At 40.2% G+C, this 19594-nt stretch overlaps 1 protein-coding gene across 1 annotated transcript in view; it reads right to left on the reverse strand.

The window, feature by feature from the left end:
• The window catches only part of FBXL5 (F-box and leucine rich repeat protein 5), a 34621-nt gene extending 15669 nt beyond the window's left edge, over window positions 1-18952 (reverse strand). Inside the window, exons 1-5 of the mRNA XM_038134284.1 lie at window positions 18809-18952; window positions 6883-7098; window positions 5098-5193; window positions 4124-4307; window positions 1656-1838 (exon numbers count right to left, since the gene is read on the reverse strand). Coding sequence (XP_037990212.1) covers window positions 1656-1838; window positions 4124-4307; window positions 5098-5193; window positions 6883-7098; window positions 18809-18934 — 805 coding nt within the window. The 5' untranslated portion in view covers window positions 18935-18952. The remainder of the gene's footprint in view (window positions 1-1655; window positions 1839-4123; window positions 4308-5097; window positions 5194-6882; window positions 7099-18808) is intronic.
• Window positions 18953-19594: the final 642 nt, after the last annotated feature.

Below are 19594 nucleotides of genomic sequence, written 5' to 3' on the forward strand. Positions count from 1 at the left end.
CATTAATTTACTTCTAGTTTGGATATATGGCAGTGCTGGGCTCAGGATAAGCAGCTCTGCTGCCTCCCTCGATGTACACATACTGAAAACCAAACTACCCTATTGAACTGTCTCACAGGGGGGAACCCTACTCTTCCTACAGCGAGAGCAGCTCCTGTTGAGTCATAGCTAAAAGACCAATGTTTCTTCTATGAAGAACACAATGACAATGAAATTCTAATTGACTGTCAACAACAAAGTTTTGGTAACATTTCTCATCATCTTTAATCCATCTTCATATTACATAAGAAGCCTCAGAGGCCTTCTGTGTACTAGGAGGGGAAAAAAGTAAAATATTTAACTAAGCTTACATAAAACTACAATTCTTTTCCCCTCCCTGTGGCAGTAAATCCCATCTGAGAAGCTTCCCCCCCGTTAGAGCACTTCTGTACAAACAACTGCAGTAGTACAAACAGTACGTCATGAGAGCAGCTTCCTGTTGTGCCAAGCCAGGTTTAGAAGCACTCATTTTAAGCAGTTCCCTATTACCTTTTTTTATTGTGTGCATGTGCAGCACTGAGCTATCAAGACAATTATGCTGCAAATGCAAATTTAAGAATTTGAACTTTGGAGCCTCTCTACTCAGTCTTTGGAAGCTCAGGAACCAAACTATTGCTTTCAGGAAGATTTACCCAAACAAAAAAAAAAATTCAGACCAAGAAGTTATTTAATTCCTCTCTGCTTTGTACAAATTTTAGAAGCCATAAAGAAGTTCTTACTTTTTATGTATCTCTAAAGCTAAGTTATATAAACACAGCTTTTTCTCTTTAAATCTTAAAAGCATACAAAAGACTTATTAAACAGTACAGACTTTCTCCTTTTACTGAACTACAGTGACGTGACAGCACTGTGAAGCCTGCAGCTCCAAACTCCAGTGATTCTTTAATACTCACATAAATATAGACATAAGGCTACAAATACACTCTGATGACTTGTTACTGGCCTCACTGGAATACAGAGTATTTTGTCTATTTGAACCTTTTGCAAAGGTCACACTTCTCAATAAGAAATTCTAATTAATAGAAGAGTTTGAGGGAAAAAAGTTTTAAACACTTACTGCAGTAGAAATTACTGAAGTAATATACCCAAAGAACCAATACTAAAACTAAAGAATCATTCAATTTTCTTGGAAGCTTGACTAGATTGTGAGGAAACATTAGAACTCCACTTATTTTGAACTTCCTTTCTGCAGTTACGCATTTCATTTCTACCTAGTAACCTAAGAAAATAATTTTACTGATATAAGTGTAACAGCAGCATTTATAATTCAAAACTCCTTAGATTATTTAATAATTCAGATGTTGCATTAGTAAACACATTATTAGCACTCATACAAGCAAAAAAAGGGGGGTTTTACCTCAGTAGAACTAGGTAAGCTGGATACAAAATGTGCTCAGGAGTTTCAACCAAGACAACTTCTAGTTTCTTAATTCTACAGGCTCGATGTATGTTTTGGGGACTTTTAACATTCAATCAAGTTTCAGCACACTATCCTTGTCCGAAAGGTACACCTCACATGCTCAGCTGTCAGGCTAAGCCTATACTAAAACACTGGTTTTTACAGGCCCAAAAATTCTGATAATTGATGTGCTTTCAAGGAGCTAAATGGAACTTACCTCTGGCCCAGCGAACAGGGTAAAGATGTTTCCACAGAGATCCAGTTTTAGCCAACTGTGACCATTCAGTGCTTACTTGACTACACTGACATAACTCTTGGGGGTTAAGGTAACTGAAAATGGTCACCATTACTTCAGGAGGGAGATTAGTAATATTTGTGGTGTGCCCTGTTACTTCGGTTTCTGAAATACAGAAAGCATGTGTTAAGTGAAGCACAGCCTCACAGCTTTAATAATAGCAGTGTAACTCACATTTTGACTTGAAAAATCAAAAAATGTGTCTGAAAAAATTTTAACAACTGTTAAAGATAGGTATTGATTTGACTTTAAAAAGCTTTCACTGTAATGAAACACCTTGAACAACAACAACAAACCAGTTCAGTTTTCTGTTTGCCACTTTCTCATCTGGCTCATTCATTCAAAAAAAAAGTAAATTAATGCTACTCAACCACAGAAAGATGAAAGCCATACCTGCTATAAATGAAATGCTTTAAGAAAAATGCCTTCTGTTGCAGGTGGTATCTGTACCTGGTCTGCCACATTCCCAGGAAACAGTACTAGCACGCAGAACCTACCAGCTGGGACCACTCTCGCTGGAAGCACTCAGCCTCTTGACTGGGACACAGAAAAGTTCATGCTCAACTCTTGGCACCTGTCTTGAATTTCATTTCTAGCTTTAGCTGCTAGCATTGACAATTTTAACTTCTGAATGGTGATGAGCCATTCAGGCTGTAAAGTAATAAATACTAAGTACTAAGATGAGAGACTAAAATTTGACCACTGTAATTAATACTTCAATGGATAGCAGTAGGAACTATTTCCAACAGCTCTCCTTGATTCCCATACTGCAAAGAGAGCTGCAAACTATACAAAATAACAAATTCAGAGCTTTGGTTAGCGGAGGCCTTTGGCTGTTCTAAGAGATTTTTAATGGTTTTTTTCAGAAAAATTTCCTTGCAAAAAGTATTTCTAAAGGAGTTTTCAGCAGTCCTTCAAAATAGCAGGCTTTACTAATAGTGGGGTTTTACTTCTAAAGTGCCTAGAACTTTTACAGAGAGAGAAGCATTAGATTTTTGTTCTGCAAAGAAGCTTCAAAAGTGAGCATAATGTAAACTTTACCATGTGATAAACTATTGCTACTTCAAACAATATAATTAAATAAAAGTTTTTATAATTACATACAATATAATTAAATACAACATCAAGTTTCACTTGATGAATCAATGTATTTATTTGTACAACTAGCATGTTGCTGCATGAATTACAGAGAATTTCACAGGAAAACTGCAAATTTAATCCTGTGCAGTTAAGCCTGCACAGGACTGCAAGCTATTTTACTTTCTTCTCTTTCTTAAAAATTAACGAAAAACACTTATTCTCCTCTCCCAAAGCCTGAAACATAATGATTGCAGAATTACTCAAAAACTGCTATTCCAGCTAGATTTAACAGCAAGTAATGCCACAAAGCTACGTCTGTCACATTCATCTGTTAAGACTCAATAGTATTTCACAGAATGGACCATGATCTTTTCTGAAGGCTTCACCTGGAGGGCAGAAAACGACCAGTTGAGTAGTTCAGAGAAGTCAAGTTTTATCAAAAAAAATCTGATACAGAGTAATTTGTCAAGTTTTTCTAATGAGAGCAGCACATCTTATCAACATCACAAACTCAGTCCTTGAGAGCTCGCTCTACATATCAGACTTACACCAGCACTTTTGGTACATTAACTCCCCTTCATTGGGGCATCAATTCTTTTTTGTTAAGAGAGAAAACTGTAAATACTGACAACTTAGGCTGATTCAGCAGTCATAAAACAAGCTTGAAGTCTACTTTAGTAGTTATTTATTTTAAGTTTCACCAGAAAAGGTAACTGGAGATAAATGCAAAATAAGTACCCACTTTCAGAACACACATTGCCTCTGACTTATTCACATGCTGCACAGATTCATTCACTTGCATTACTCACAGATCCTTTTTTTATTCCTGAGAGGCCCAGGAAAGTTAGGTAGAGGAGTTGGGAAGGTGAATGCTTTTAATCTGAAATATTGTCACTTGGATAACTATTCTGTGTTATTAAAACATCAACACAAAAAGCTTAAAAAGCTGTCCTAAAAACCAGCTTAAGAATAAAATGCAGAGTCTGGAAATAGAAAATATCATTTCAATGGAAGCATGAAATTAGAAGTTCATTACATTTTCCATCTGTTTATTGTATCAAATATTAACATGGGAGGGAAGAGAGAAGAAGACTGTTGAGAACAGGTAAATAGTGAAGTACTATCCACATTACAACCTGCCAAGATGCCCATATCAAACAATTAAGTTTCTGAAGTTTCAAAACTGGTTTGCAGATATGCCCATTTTATAAGAACTACTCTTTCTGCCCGTACATAACTAGGTACATCACTAGGTGTGGTTTTTTAGGGAAAAGCTGCAGTTTGAAAGTTACTTTTATTAGATACTTCACCTTGATCTGCCTTCTCATCCACAGAATACTTAAAGACCTTCTGAAGCTCTTCTGCTTGATTCCACTTACTGAGACCTCTGAATTCTGCAGCCTCTTTCTGTGAGCAGTGCTGTGCAATTACTTTCTTCTTAATATCTTTCAGCTCTTCATAAGTGAAGTATTCCATCAACATTGGCTGAAAAACCTAACACAGAGGAAAAAGGGAAAAAAAAAATCTGTGCTGACAGAAATAGTCAGTAACGCTACACAGACCTACCAACACAGAATTTCCTGTTTCAAATTCTCTCAAAGTAAAACACGTCATGCATTAAGGGAACCTAAGGACAGGACCATGGAAGTTTTAAATTCTAACTCCCTGCTTTCTGACAGAACACAGCACAGTATCAAGCAAGCTGTTTTAATTGTTTTCCCCACCAGAACAAGGAAGGGAATAAAGTTGCTTAACCTATATTACTTATCAAAGTACTCACATGGAAGGCAAAGTAGCAAGGAAGAAAAATATGAGAAGACTTCCCATGGACAGACTTGAGAAGATGCTTCCCAGTTTTTGGATACCCATAAATCATCAGACTGGCAGTACAAGTCTATGTTTCAAATATAGGTCAGAAGCTGTTTGGGAGTGTCAGTTTGAGTCATGAAGCACTGGTCTACAGGACACCTCTTTTCTCATTTAAGTTTTGCTACATATCCATTTAAACTACTTGCTGCAAACAATCCTAGCCCAAATGGACTTCTGTTATCAATTTTTTTAAGAATTAGAATTTCAGCACAAACTTCCTATATTCTCAGTTTCAGAACATGTCACTTTCCAGTCAGAGTACTGAACAATGACTCCACAGTGCTGAACACAAATTAGCATAGCAATAAAAACAGAGAACTGAAAAAACAATGAACCTCTGAGCCAGTTGTCCCTATTCAGTTATTCCAAACCCCAAGGAAGATCTTCATCACATTTGAAGAAAATCTTTACCTACCTCCTCTTCCTCTTTCATATGAGGAAGGAAATCCCTGGTAAAGGCTTCCAATCTCTCCTTCAGCTGTTTCGCATAGTTTAGCTGTTCATATTCATTCTGAGAAGAAAGCAAAGACTTAATGGTTACCCAATCTCATCCAGTCATTCCAGGATTGAACTGTCCAATAAAGCAGTGGTTCAAAGGAAAGCCCATTATGCTCATGCATCCAGCAGGTTTGCTCTACTTCATGGTAAGAAGGTGTTTACTTAATGATGCTGCACTGTGTACTGGCCTGTTAACAGACAGAGCAAAGAATTCCCTCCCTGCCTGAGTCCAGGTTATTGTCTCAGCATATATGAATTCATTTCTCTAATCCCGTTTTTACTTTGGAGCAAAGACTGAAATCTGCCAATCTACAATCTCACACAAAGTTCAAGGTAGTAGCAGACTAATTTAAGTACTTGCATGGTTTGTATATAAAGTGTTCTACAATAAAACAGCTCTACTTAATCTTTTAATTGAATACATTTTACCTTAGTTATTCTAAAATTCTAACTTCCAAATTATAATCTAAATTTACAGTCAGATTTGCTGTACAGATTTTTACACTGGAAATTGAAAGAACTCTTAAATAAAGATGTAACTGACTTGTAAACATTCAAGTTCATCCAACCTCATGTATCAATTTGTTAGATTACTCTCTGAGTCACTAATAAGAAGCTGGTTTGAAATCTGCCCAGTAATTGCAACATACTGAAGCTCCTCCTAACTCTTACTGTAAATGTTTTTTTTTTCAAGGTTCTACAACGTCAAGAAACCCTGACTATTTCAGAGACAAGATTAAGCCAGCAGTTTAAATTAAACTAACCACTAAAGAAATCTGGTTTTGCACACTTAAGATATCAGAATAACAATAGCATCCTATCAGAGAAGGTGTAACACAAAGCCAAGTGTTAAATTTCCTTCTCTCCTTCATTTCCTGACTTGCTAATGGACACAAAACAAAATTTAAGGTTTATTATGCATAGGGAAAAAAATCATTTGTAGGGTTCCCAAGTCAAAATGAGGCTTAGATGGTAAAACAGAGTCCATCAACTGCCTATTTAACATTTTTCTTATTGCAAATCTGGACCACACATACTAGAAATGTAATGTGGGGTGTCAAATGAGTTGAGTTGGGTACCTCAAGAGAAAGACATGGAAGAATTCAAGAAGAATTCTTGAAGGGGGGAAGAAGTTAGAAATTAAGTTGCTGTCAAAAAAGCCAGATGCAGAAATAACATTTAGAGTTCTTTGAAAACTGGACTATTAACAGGACTGCTGAGCCACAGATTACTGGAAGGAGTACATGAGCCACAGAATAAAACAATGCTGCTTTTTTTCTGGTAAGTCTGGGAATCATCTACATTTGTGACAACAATCACAAAAAAAAAGATCCTCAAGGTTTCCTAACAAATTAATAAAACCCCATTATTTCTATAGCCAGGAACTTCTGAACAGTCAGCCAAACAGTCTTCATATTTGAAACTTCCCTGCTATCCCTCCAAAACACCTCAAATTAGATACAGTGAAGACTGTCTGTCACAAAACACATGTCTGAAAAGACTTTTTACTAGAAACTTAGTAATTGTGGTGAAGGGCAAAAGAATTTGCATTTTGGATGAGAAAGTATCAAAAAAACATATCAGAAAGTTTCTTCTTCCTCCTTAGTTTTATTCATAAAGAATATGAAGAAGAGCCGAGGCAAACGAAGGTGTAATCACAGAATGTTTTCCTGAGGTCACAAATCTTTCACAGTCTACTCACCTTTACATTCTTTAGCCCTTTCTCAAAAAGGCTAAGCATCTCTGAGAGTTTGTTGTCCGAGTGCACATTGTACACTGTCCGGCTACGCTGCTGAAGCAAACCAATGATACACTCATTTTCAATCTGCTCGTGCATTTTAAATTCCTTGAATGTAGCATAAAGAGATTGCAGCAGAGCCCGAAAATCATTGTTGTTGGAGAAGTTGGTCTTGGAAAGCTAGGAAGAAAAAAAAAAGTTCATAAAAAACCAATGAAAATCACGTCAAACTGAAGTTAAATCCTCAGAATAGGCATCAGCTCCAAGGAATTCATCGCTCCCCTTACTTATAAAAGGTGAACACCTTCAGTTTTTAACATAAAATGAAGCCATTAAAATCAAAGTTGTATTTAAGCAACATAAACCAAAACTTGTGAAACAATGAGGTAAACAAATGTAGAAAGATTTCCTGGTGGAAGTCAATGCAATCTCCCCAGCCCAGCAGATTACTGACAGGACCTTTCCCAATCCACCTTTTTGTCCATACCAAAAAGCCATTAGCATAGGTCCCTGAGCCCATCCTCGGGGATGTATTACCCATTAGGAATATTGAGTCCCACCAGTGCATACAAACTACATTAGCTGTTGCAGAAGGTTTCCAACGGAGCAAAACCCAACAAACCAAGACAGATCAAAATTCTAGGTAATATAGTAGTGCCATTTTTACATGTGTACAGCCATTATCACCAACAATACATTTTAAAACTGCATTTTCCTTCGGTGAACATAGAAAACCAGAGACTTTTCCATTCTTATGCTTTATTCCAAGAGCAGCTTCAAGAATCATAGCCTACAGCAGCATACAAGACCAAGCACTCTAAAAGTAGTCTCCAATTCAGAAAACAAGCTACCGCAATATTCAAAAGTGGCTTAGCTACAAAGACTCTGGAATCTATGAGTTTTACAAGAAATGGGAATCTGACACATACACATTACTTACATCAAAAACAACTACAAATTGAGATATGCAAAACTTTTTTTCATTAAAAGCCCCCAAAGGTACTTACTCATTGTGACATTGCATTGCCACTTCCTGGCAGCCACCAGCAAAATGCAACTGAAACACGCTGGACACCTGCCAAATCCTTATGCAACTCCAAGTCAGCTGTGCATACTGTACATTACATGCTGTACATATGAGTAAAAGGACTCTCACTATGGAAAGACAAACTTACTTAGCCCCAGAAGTGAGAGAAAGCACAGCAAAGTTTAAAAGGGGTTTTTTATTTTTCTCTTTTTTTTCCAATACACTTTAGACCAACTACTGACAGAAGTCAGAAAATATTGATGTCTGTAACACACTGTTAGGATTTGAAGCATATGTTGTTCTGTATTCCTAATGGGGAAAGATCTTGGCTTCAAAGGCCATATCAATCCCCCTATACACAGAGAATGCAGCACTAGAAGCAGTGGTACTACATGAAACTGAGGGCTTGACTTTCCACACTGAAAAGCAGAAGCCTGAGCCAGCACAGGCAAGGGGCACAGACGCAACTCCTCAGGACAGCCTCCTCACCTCCCAGCACCCGTGCGTAACATCTCAATAACTAACTGGGGTTTCTCAGGTGGCATTTCCTTTGATTAAGGACAGTGTTGATACAGTTCATTCTACCCATAAGGATCCACAAAGTGACTGGAGGCAGTCAGCAAAGACCCCTCTCCCTCCAAGAATCCCACATGCTCCCAAATGTTTAGCATTTTGATTGACTTAAAAATGTAAACAAGACTGCTGAAGTGAGTAACAGGAAATCTACTGAATTCTGCTGTTGGCTTTAAAAACAAATCATGAAAATGGTTCTAATAAAAAACTAGCATCTTCTCATCATCTCGACTCAAAGCCTTTTCAAGACTCAAAATGTTCTGTTGAATCTACCTACTGTCATCCACAAATCTGGAATAAATAAATATCTTTGTGCATGCAATTTAAGAACGCCTGTTAGAAATGGACTGTTATAGAAGCCATTATAACATGAAGCACTTGTATATTCACCTCTGCTACTGAGGCTTCCAGCAGATATCCAACAGATTAGCACCTATGGAGAGGATATTGAAGTTCAGTAACTATACTTGAATCAGAAATCACTGTATTAAAAAGGTCAGCCAAAGCTGAAAACAACTGGCTTTTCAGAGGATAGGTAGCCTAGCAACAAAGTCACTTGGTCAGACCTGTAATTTCATTACCAGGATTGATGAAGTCTCATGATGGGGGACCAAGACTATTAACAGACAGCAGCTACTCCATTCCAAGGTCCACTTTTCACCAGCTCCAACAAGGAAAACTAGTGCAGGAGTTTAGTAGGGCAAGAAGAAAAATCACACATCCCCAAATTCAAAGAGAGAATGGCAAGGAAAAGGAAATGGACTGTATAATGGATTTTTTTTTGACTCATCAAAAATATAAAGCACAGCGCATGTGAGAATCCTGAACAGGCTTAAAATACACCACGCTAAACCACAGCCACCAGTGCTCAAGAGACTTGGGAGCTTTCTGGGCTTCTGAAGACATTACATTTAAACAGTTGTACGTTACAGCACAACTGGTTTTGTGTTTGGAATGCAAACTCTAATTGTGGAGCAGTACCACAAGAGAAACAGTTTCAGTGGCTCCTGAAATTTAAGCATTATTCATAATCCAAACAGCCCGAGCAACTTTCCAAACAACAGTCAGTCCTTTGTACTGCAACGTCTGTTTGAAACACTTCAGAGACTTATGGCTGATGCAGGCATCGTCTAGAAGTAGCCAGGAGCTTTTAAATTCACTTTATTTCTTAAACTTTTATTAAAAGAAAATAAATGATGTAATTAATGCATAGCCATACTTGAAAAATCTTTGTAGGTCAGACAAGTATATGCCAGCTTTAGGTGAGTGTCCACCTTATTGGACTATAACAGACCCATTAACACTGTCAAGATGAATGTACAGACTTGTAGCAAACATACATCTTTCCTTACTGAAACACACTGCTTAATTTTTGTGCTTTAAGAACAAGATATCAATACTGGCAACACTAACAGCTATTGCTCTTTAGACAGTGCTTCATGTTCACAATACTCAACTGAAATAACTCTACACTCAACTCTTGCATCTTCCTCACGGCTTTAGTGCTTTCATTTAAAAAAATGAAACTTTCTATCTGATGAAGACATAGACATTTCTATCCAAAATGTTGTCAATAAATAAGGAAGCTCAAAACTGCTAATAAAGTAACCAAACAAAACACAGTATTTAACTTGGTTCCTGGAAGTGTTTTATACATGTGCCAATATGGAAAAATGTCTTCTTAGAAGAAGGAAATTAATTTTCCAGTAATCTTAGTTTACAGTGAGTAAATTGGAACAGTTTTTTTCCTACTAACTATGCCAAAAATACATTTAAGGAGTGAAAAATGTTTGCTTCTTCCTTCCAGAATACCATGACCTGACAAGGAGAAAGCAGCAAAGATGAATAAAGAAAAAGTACACTGCTCTTATCAGACTAGCACAGCCGTAAGCGAAGTCTATGCTGCATGCTAACGTTCCCACTTACAAGTATCTCTATTCTCAACTACAATCTGGAAAACAACAAAAATTTGAGGAAGGAGAATAGGAGCAAAAAAATTTATTTTTCCACTCTCCCTACAGATTTCACAAATTTTAAATGGAATAATTTCTCAAGGTTAAAAAGTTTAATGTGGCTACAAATTCACAAGCTGCTTAATTTCAAATGAAAGTTTTCCCAATAAGCACATGAATTCTGAATAACCACTAACCTTAAAAATTCAGTCTAGAATCTAAAAAAAATTGAAGACATTTTTTTCTTCCTAGTCTTCTTGATCAATTGTTGTTCTTTTTCTTGAGTCATCCCAAGTTACATTTTTAACAGGCCATTTCTCTATATTCTGTTTTCCATGTATAACCACAAAAAGACAATCAGCTGACAGCCATAGGATATGAAATAAAAGACATAATATTCCTGATAACCAATGTAGATTAGACTTCTACCACCAGTTAACTCATTAGATTTAAAACTAATTTAAAATATAGTAAAATATTTTTCATTATGGAGCTGGTAGATCATCCTGACTAAAAGAAAAAAATATATCAGGATAAATATCAGGAAAGTTTTTCACCCACAAGGTGGCTAGGAACTGGAACAGGCTTCACAAGGAAGTGATCACAACACCAAACCTGACAGAGTTCAAGAAGCTTTTGGACAACGCTGTCAGGCACATGGTGTGACTCTTAGGGCTGGGATTCTTGCACAAGGCCAGGAATTGGGCTCAATGATCCTGATGGGTCCCTTCCAACTCAGAATATTCTATTATCCTAGTCTAAGATTCTATGAAAAAAACCAACAGATTTTTAGAATAGAATAGCACCAGAAGAAAAAAGGAGCAGGCATTACTAGTCAGCTGTATCTTTTCACTGTTACATTCTTAGGTATTAGCACTCTGCACATGCAGTAGCACTGAAATTCAAAGGACAAACCTGGACTCTGCAGAGGTATTTATCTCAATTTCAGGCACAAGAAAATGGAGGAACAAAAACCATAACAAGGTGTGCCTGTGTCAACAGCAAGAGCATGCGGTTTCATGTTATACTTAATCTGCTGGAAATGAGGGCGTGGGTGTGGAGGAGGAAACACACCGAAGGAGCAGCCCTGCCTCTAACTGCACATTCCTGCGGCTTCCCTGCAATATGTGCTAGCAATCATGCAGCTGCAAGATGAACCCCTCTGGTGTACTAATCCAGGGAGGAGCTCTGCCTTTTACTGGGTTCATTTTTCACCTGGCTGGAGCACTAGTAACACCCAGTTACAAGCCATGTCTTACTTAGGAATCCCCAAGAAGTTCAGTTGATATTGTCCCCAAAGAAGAACTCAGGTGCTGAGGTAGCCTGGCCAAGAGAATGACTTTCCTCAGTGTTACCTCTCCTTGGCTTGCTCCTTATGTAAAAGTGTATGAGGAGAACAGTAAGAGAATTATCTAAACTGCTTCACACTCCCACCTGTTTATGTTTATGAAGCCTAAAATCAGGGGAGGAATCAGTTTTCCACCCTGGGCACTTTTCTTGGCAAGGGGTCAACTCAAAATAATAGCAATTAGTTAAGCAGGAAGGACAGAATGTGGGAGAACTCAAGTAATCCAAAGCTTTCAAATGCCCTTCTTTCTGATGTTGTCTTCTCAATGCAACCCCATCCTCTGTGTAAGCTCCTGGTTATTTTGCAGCATCACTAAAGTCTTAAAATTGGTTTTTAAAATACCCAACTACTAAAAAAAACCCCATAAAACCAAAACCAAACCAGACAAACAAAAAGCTCCACAAACCAAAACCAACCAACAAACAGCACAGAAGATTCAGGCACACAAAATTACAGAATTATTTTGTTTTCAAAGAACGCTGGCAACAGGGAAGGTAAAACCTCATATTCTATTTTCAAAGGCTAAGATCAAGCTGATAAATGCCAAACATAAGAGAACAGTGAAAAAAACTTCCTCTATTTCTATTTTTATTAGTGTCTTCCATATCAATGTCTTGTACTATATCCACAGTCAAATTTGTCTAATGAACACCTACAGATCAGGTTTTGAATCCTAAAAAGCATTTCACAATGAGATATGAGTAACAACATGGGACTAACTCAACCAAGATTTTCAGTGATGCAACTGCTACAAATGTCAGATCCTCTTGGGGTTAACAGCAGACAGCACAGCTCAAGATGCACTGATAAAATCAGCTAAGCCTCCATCACCATGTGATTTCCACAGGCAGAAGCTTACCAAGGCTGGAAGAAAAAAGGCTATCACCAGGTATGTAGAGAAGAACCAAAAAGAATAAAACAATTTAAAGCTAATTTAAAAGCTACTAAACATATGAACTATGAGGGCTTTGAATGAAATCATGATGAACACTTGCAACTATGCTTTTATTTATCTCCCATGGAAGACCTCTTTCCTGGTTTATACCCTCAAGGATACAGGTTCCTACTAAGACCTGCTCTTCTGGCCTTCTGCAAGGTCATACCTGAAGCCCCAGGACTGAAGTCTCCCACTGCAGTAACTGACAAAACAGAATCACAGCAAAAAATGTCTTTCCACCTCTGCATCAGTCTGACTGTAAGTTTCTAACACAAAGGTGGACACTGGAAAAATTCACCAGTCCAGCTTAATCCATCTTGGGCACTAACTGCAAAAGCAAAAAGCCAAGTCTCAAGAATTACAACTTGCAGTATTTAATCAGTTAAAGCATATTCTAGAACAGCTGCACAAAACCTGTACTAATACTAACACACTAATTACAGTTCCTGGATTTTTAGAAGGCATCAGTTTTGGGTTTTTTTTGTAACACGGAACATGAGAGAACAAATTGTTGCAGAGAAGGACAAAGGTGGGTTGTTACTGCTCTCCAGAGCAGACTGGGAGAGAGGATGAAAAATCAGAGCAGTATGTGAAAGGTGAACAGAAAACTTTTTTCATATAATGCAGGGGCAAAAGTAGTTAATAAGCAATTACTAGTGAGAAAAAAATGTTACCATGTCTGGCAGGCAAAAAAAAATATAAAAGCCTCTGATGGAAAAGGAAAAATAGGTGCTTTGATAGACAAAATTAAATAAATTATGAGAAGGTAGAAACAAGTGCTGGAAGCGTCCTGAAAAAAATGAAATTGCTATACAGCTCTGAAAAAAACTCAAAAAAAAAAACCCCAAACACATTTTATCACTGTTGTCCCTCATTTCAGACCTCCTGCGGCACTCAAAACACATTTATTTTAAAATGTAGATATTTAAAACTCATTGTCACTTCCAGATTAATTTTCAAAATATTCTTCTTCAGAAAAAAAAAAATAATTCAAAGCTGCTATTTCCCAGAAGGTATGGCAGAAAGTTACCGAACTATTCAGCACCCCAAAGCTAAGATGGAAAGATAACTGGTACAACTCCTGATAAACAGACATAGACAACAAATTGCCCCTCTGTCCCTGGATGCTAATGAGGAGATTTAATTTCCTTCTATCAACGAAGGAATTTCCTTCCATCTTTTGCCTGCAGTGAAAGCATAGCCCACCTAAATTTGCAGACTTACTAGGACTAAACATCTCAAGTAGCTCTTTCATCCTAAACATAGGTGAAGGCAGATGCTCAATGCTGCAGCACATTAACTGGTAATAACTAAAAACTAGAAATTTCTAAATCAACACACACTTATTTGCAGCAACTCTGGAAAATGAATGGCAGTGTACTGAAATATTGAAAAGGGATTTCAAAAGGAGAAAAAAAGCTTTACCAACTTTTTTTTTTTTTATTAGAAACACAGATACACTTCGCTTCTTGGAACATGCATTTTCTGCTCTCAAGGGCATCAAGGGAAAAACATTTCCCTTTGAAACACTAAGTCCTAAGTTAATTGGTCCAGTTTTTCAGATTTCAGTCCCCCTGGCTGCCAGAAAAATTATGATCTTGATGTGGCCATATAATGCCCTGTTCAATGTTTTACAATGCCAAATCCACTCAATTCAGAGTATTTTTCACTTCTAAAAGGTTCATCATACTACAGATGACACAAGAAAATCACAAATTTAACATATGAAAACATTTCATTCTCTTCAGCAAAAGCCAAAAGTAAGTGCAGGTAACTTGAACAGAACAGCATTTAGACTTCAGATTAGGAGGACAGAGAACACAGATTACAACAGAAGAAAAGTGATACTTTAAGTCAACTATTTAACAGGAAAGACAGAAGACAACAGAAAAAAATTAAGGTCTTCTTTGCTCAAATCTGCATGAAAAAATTAACTAGGAAAAATATTTACGGCAATTAATTTTTAGTAAAGAGTCAAAAACATAGACTAGAAAAGAAAAACACTAGTTAAATATTTATGCAAGTTCAATGCATTCAAGTCACCAGAATATGACAAAATTGATCCAAATTTCCAGGAAGAACTAGCCAAAGCAATTACTGAACCATGAGAAATAACTGCAGAGGTCTTTTGTAGAAAGATGAGATCACAGGAGACTGAAGTCAGGCAAACAAAAGAAGGACCTTAGATGCTTTTGCTCGAACACCCAAAGGTTTCACAATAAAGCTGAGCTATTAAAGCAGCTGTTCCCTCCTGCCATGGTTCATCCTGTTCCCTCCCATACTGACAACCTGGTTCTGGAGCTTGTTCGACCTCTTAGTGAGCCAGTTTTACTGAATCACCTTTCGCTTCAGTTCCCTAGATGAACTGGCTGCTCATCGGGTGGCCAGACAAGCATAAAGGATATCATCAGCAATTAACCCTTCCAGCAGCAGCCAGTTATTACACCCACTCAGTCACAGTACGAAGTCTCACACTAGTTTTGAGAGGCAGACAGAAGGACGTGAGAACAAGCAATCAAATACCAGTATCTTCATTACAGCATTTAAGAGTGCAACCATTTTTCCTACTCCTAAAGCACCCTAAACTTGCGGGGCAATTCTGTAACACAAAGATTTGAAAACATGTTCTGGCTGCAGTAACTCCACAAGGGAGCAGGAAGTTTGAAATCCCATACTGGAAGACATGGTGTCTTGTTTCTGGGGAAGGCCTAGGAAAAATTTAATTGCAGCCTGTACGTAGGCCAGAGTCTGCTACTTGAGTAGTCCCAATCTTGAAGCTATAAGAAGTGACAATTGGCCAGCACAGATTTGTTTAGAAAAAAGAATCTGTCTTCCTTTTGATAAGATAACCAAACCACTTAAAGGGAAAATGATACATGTTACAGATCATGATCTCTCTAAGGTTTTTGGTATTGTTTTGCCTTACAGCAAAGTAACTGAGCCTGCAGGAAATCACAGGGTAGCTCAAACACTTGCAAACAGCGCTCTCAAGCCCAAGCTACCAGTCTCCAGCCAAACCAAAATGGGATTCTCCTTATCAGCTGAAATCTGTGTTGTTTCATTTGTGACAGATACAATACTTTCACACACAGCTAGGAAAGCTGGTATTACACAAGTGGCACATTCTCAAGTGCAGAAAACACAAGAACACAACGTGACAACAGTGACTGCCTCACTGGACATCAGCATGCTGATTTGGACGAGTTCATAGTGCTCCATACAGGATAGGAGTCTAATGACAAAAATGAAAGGGAATTTCAGCATCAGTCCTCAGAGAAGCATGGGATTAGAGAAGCACAAAGCAAGTACGCTGCTGTTAAAAAAAGAACTGCAGAACAACAAATCTGCTCTACTCGACACCAGCGCTGTCCCGTTCTGCACAAGACTTCAGGAAAACACAGACATAATTAGGCTGAGGTTTCACAGTAGCTTCAGTCAATCTAGCTGCTGCTGGCTGTCACAGTCCCACTCTCTACCTCCCACTGGCTTCAGTACTGATCGGACCAGTGCTTGCTGACAGCACTACATCCACAGAAAACCTACTCTGCTTCAGAGAAAAAAATGTTTTCTGCCAGTTTGGAGCCTGAGTCACCTCAAGCACTGATGGGAGCCAGAGAGGCAGGCAATCATAACAGCAGCAGTCAGATATCTTAAACTGTTAGAGAATGGCAGCTTAGTTCTGACAAAAGCAACAAGTACACTGAGGTACAGCAAGCGTGACCCACGTGATGAAGTAGAATGAATCCGTTTGCTTAAGCCAGAGAACACATAACTAAGATGGAGGACAGGGCTACAACTGCAAATCGACGCAAGATCTTTCTGAAAACGAAGAACGGTTCACTAGAGATGGGAAAACAGAATCTGCTCTATTTGTAGCAAAGATGACGTCAGGCATTAGGACAAGCATTTCAGTTATAAAGACTGTCTGCTGTAGCACTCCACTGCCTACAGGGGGGACATCCTAGAGCACTTAATGAATTTTCTTATCATCAGAGTAGGAGAGAGATTTGGCAATAGTGTGGATCTCCTTATTAAACATAATTCTAATTACTCAAATTACGCAAGTCCAAGGCAATGTATACAGCGCAGGTAAAAATGCCATTTAGGAATGCTGCAAAGGTACAGGGAGATCTTTGCTAGCAACAGCTAAAAAAATGTAGGATAACTCTGCTAAAGCACTAAACAGCTTAAATGTCCAGTTTGCGGTTCTGTCTCGCGTGAAGTCCTGGGAGAACAAAATAAACTGTGTATCTCTGTCCTAAAGGATTATTTAAGTGCCTATGTACTTTATCCATCAGAAACAATGTAATTGTTCTCCTGAGAAGCAAAGATGGACGAGCCCATTTCACCCTCACTAACATTCTGTGGAATTTTCTAAATTCAGACACAAGTAGCAACTATATTACAGTACACAGGGAACCCGAGGAACACAGGTAACATGTAATTCACAAAATTAAGGAACCCTCAAGGTCAAGCTAAACTTATCAAGAGCATGGCTTTGGAGATTACACTTGCCATGTAAGCAGAACTACAGACCTACCTACTGCAGCATCTGAATCCCGTAAGAAGGAAATTCAAATACTGGGAGTTTTTCTGGTGCAAAGCTGGCATTATGAAAAGTCACAGGCAAGGCACACACCCCAAGTTCTGCAACAGGGTTAAAGGACGTAAAATTGAACACTTTTTTATAAAAGGTGCCATTCTTTCATGCTTGCCCTTATCCAAAAGAAAAGGACAGCAAGAAAACTCCTATATAAAAACTGTTAGAAAATGAAAGGTTATGAACATTACAAACTGGATAGTTTTAATAAAATTTTTCAATACTCGGGAAAACCAGTAATTGCTCCCCAGGAAGTTTTATCAAGAATGGTAAATTTGGTCAAAACATTGTGGGAGGCTCAATAAAAGTGACAAAAATGCCTCTCTAGGAACAAAACCCAAACCACTAAAAGATCTGGATGTTTAAATGAAACCTGTTCAGCTTCTGTCAACAACACACTCAAACAGCTACCAGGAGTCAGTGGGGGTGTTTGTTCCATTCAAATAAAATCCACTCTGTTACGATAGCACAAATTTTTCTGCTGCCACAGATTAAGTTAATTGCAAATGTACTCTCAAATAAAAGGCAAAGTGAAAGAAACTACATAAGGTCCCCCCTTCTCCTCCCCCCAGACCCTGTGCCCAGCCTGTCCAGTTAGCAAATCCTGCAAAAAGCAGCTCTAGGTTTTCTTTAACCTGTCAGTAAATGGAAGAGGCACACGAAAGGACCTGGTGAATCCCAGAGGTGCAAGGTGCCACGAGGAATTCGGGAAGCATGAACTCCCCCATGCTGCTGGCAGCAGCAGCAATTGTAACTGCCTCATGTAACTTCACCGTTCTTTTAGAAGTCTGTAGCCAGTCTGGTTGTCCAAAATAGCCCTTCATGCCCAGAGATAGGAGTTAAAACTTCTTGCAGTAGGAATGCTGGCTGTGAAGTATTTCATCAAAACTCTCCCACAACACTCCAAGCTGCTGCAGGGAAGTTTGCCTTGCAGGTGACACACCAGCCTCGATTACTTAACTACCCTGATGCAAGAATAAAAACTACCTTTGTCCACGAGCAAAATCACATCCATTTAAAATAAAAGCACATACCCAGGGTACCTTTACGCCACTCACCAGCAGAACGCTGCGCACAGACCCGCGAGCACGGTCCCGTGCCCTGCCTGAGGGGCAGACACGGCCGGGCCGCGCTGCCCGCGCAGGGAGCGCCGGGCCGCGGGCGGCTCAGCCGGGCTGCCCGGGCCGGGGGGCGCTCCCTGCGCGGCACCGCCGCCCCTCCGCGCCGGGCCGAGCGGGACACGGCTCCTGCCGGCCGGCCCGGCAGGGCAGCGAGGGCAGCCGCAGCCGTGCGCGGCCGGGGAGCGGCGCCGGCATCCCGTGAGGGGCTGAGGAGCCCCGCGGCAGCGCAGGGCACAAGTTACCGGCGGGGCCGGGGCGCTGACAGCTGCGCACTCCCCAAACCCTCCCTCCCGCCCCGAGGCGGCGGCGCGGGGGCCGCCCCGGGCCGCTACCTTGTCGCAGTAGAGCCCCACGAGCTGCTTCATGCGCCAGTGCGGGGCGGAGAACACGTCCACCTCCTCGGGGAAGGGAGCCATGTTCTCCCCATGGAGCCGCGCCGCTCCCGGCGGCGCGAGCATCCGCACCGCGCGTGCGCCCGCCCCGCGTGACCGCGCGCACCGCCCCGCGCGTGCGCGCCTGGCCCCGCCCCTTCCCGCGGGGAGCGGCAGAGCCGGGCCTGCCCGCGCCCGGGTGGCCCTGCTGGGGGTGTCCCCGTGTGGGGTCCCCGTGTGGGATTCCCGTGTGGGACGCGCTTCTGCGCGGCGGCACAGCCCTAGGGTCGTCCAAGCGAGCTGCCGTACTGCACGACTTGAGATCCGATGCCTTGGCAACGCCGAGGTAGCAGCTTGCGGAAGTAAAAAATACATTTACAGAATCAGGTTGGAAAAGACCTCTGAGGTCATGGACTCCAACCCGTGACCGAGCACCTTGTCCACTTGACCATGGCACTGAGCGCCACGTCGTGTTTCCTTAAGCACGTACGGGGACGGTGACTCAGTCACCTCCCTGGGCAGCGCATTCCGATGTCTAATCACTCTTCCTGAGAAAAAATTCTTCCTGAAGTCCAACCTATGGCTTCCCTGGAGCAGTTTAAGTCTGTCCTGTCCTATTGCTATTTGCCTGGGAGAAACCACCGACCCCCACCTGCTACAGCCTCCTGTCAGGTGTTTGCAGAGAGCAGTGAGGTCCCCCTTGGTCTCCTCCAGGCTAAACACCCCCAGCTCCCTCAGCTGCTCCTC

The sequence above is a fragment of the Motacilla alba genome, chromosome 4, assembly GCF_015832195.1.
Source record: "Motacilla alba alba isolate MOTALB_02 chromosome 4, Motacilla_alba_V1.0_pri, whole genome shotgun sequence".
In the NCBI taxonomy this organism is placed as follows: Eukaryota; Metazoa; Chordata; class Aves; order Passeriformes; family Motacillidae; genus Motacilla; species Motacilla alba.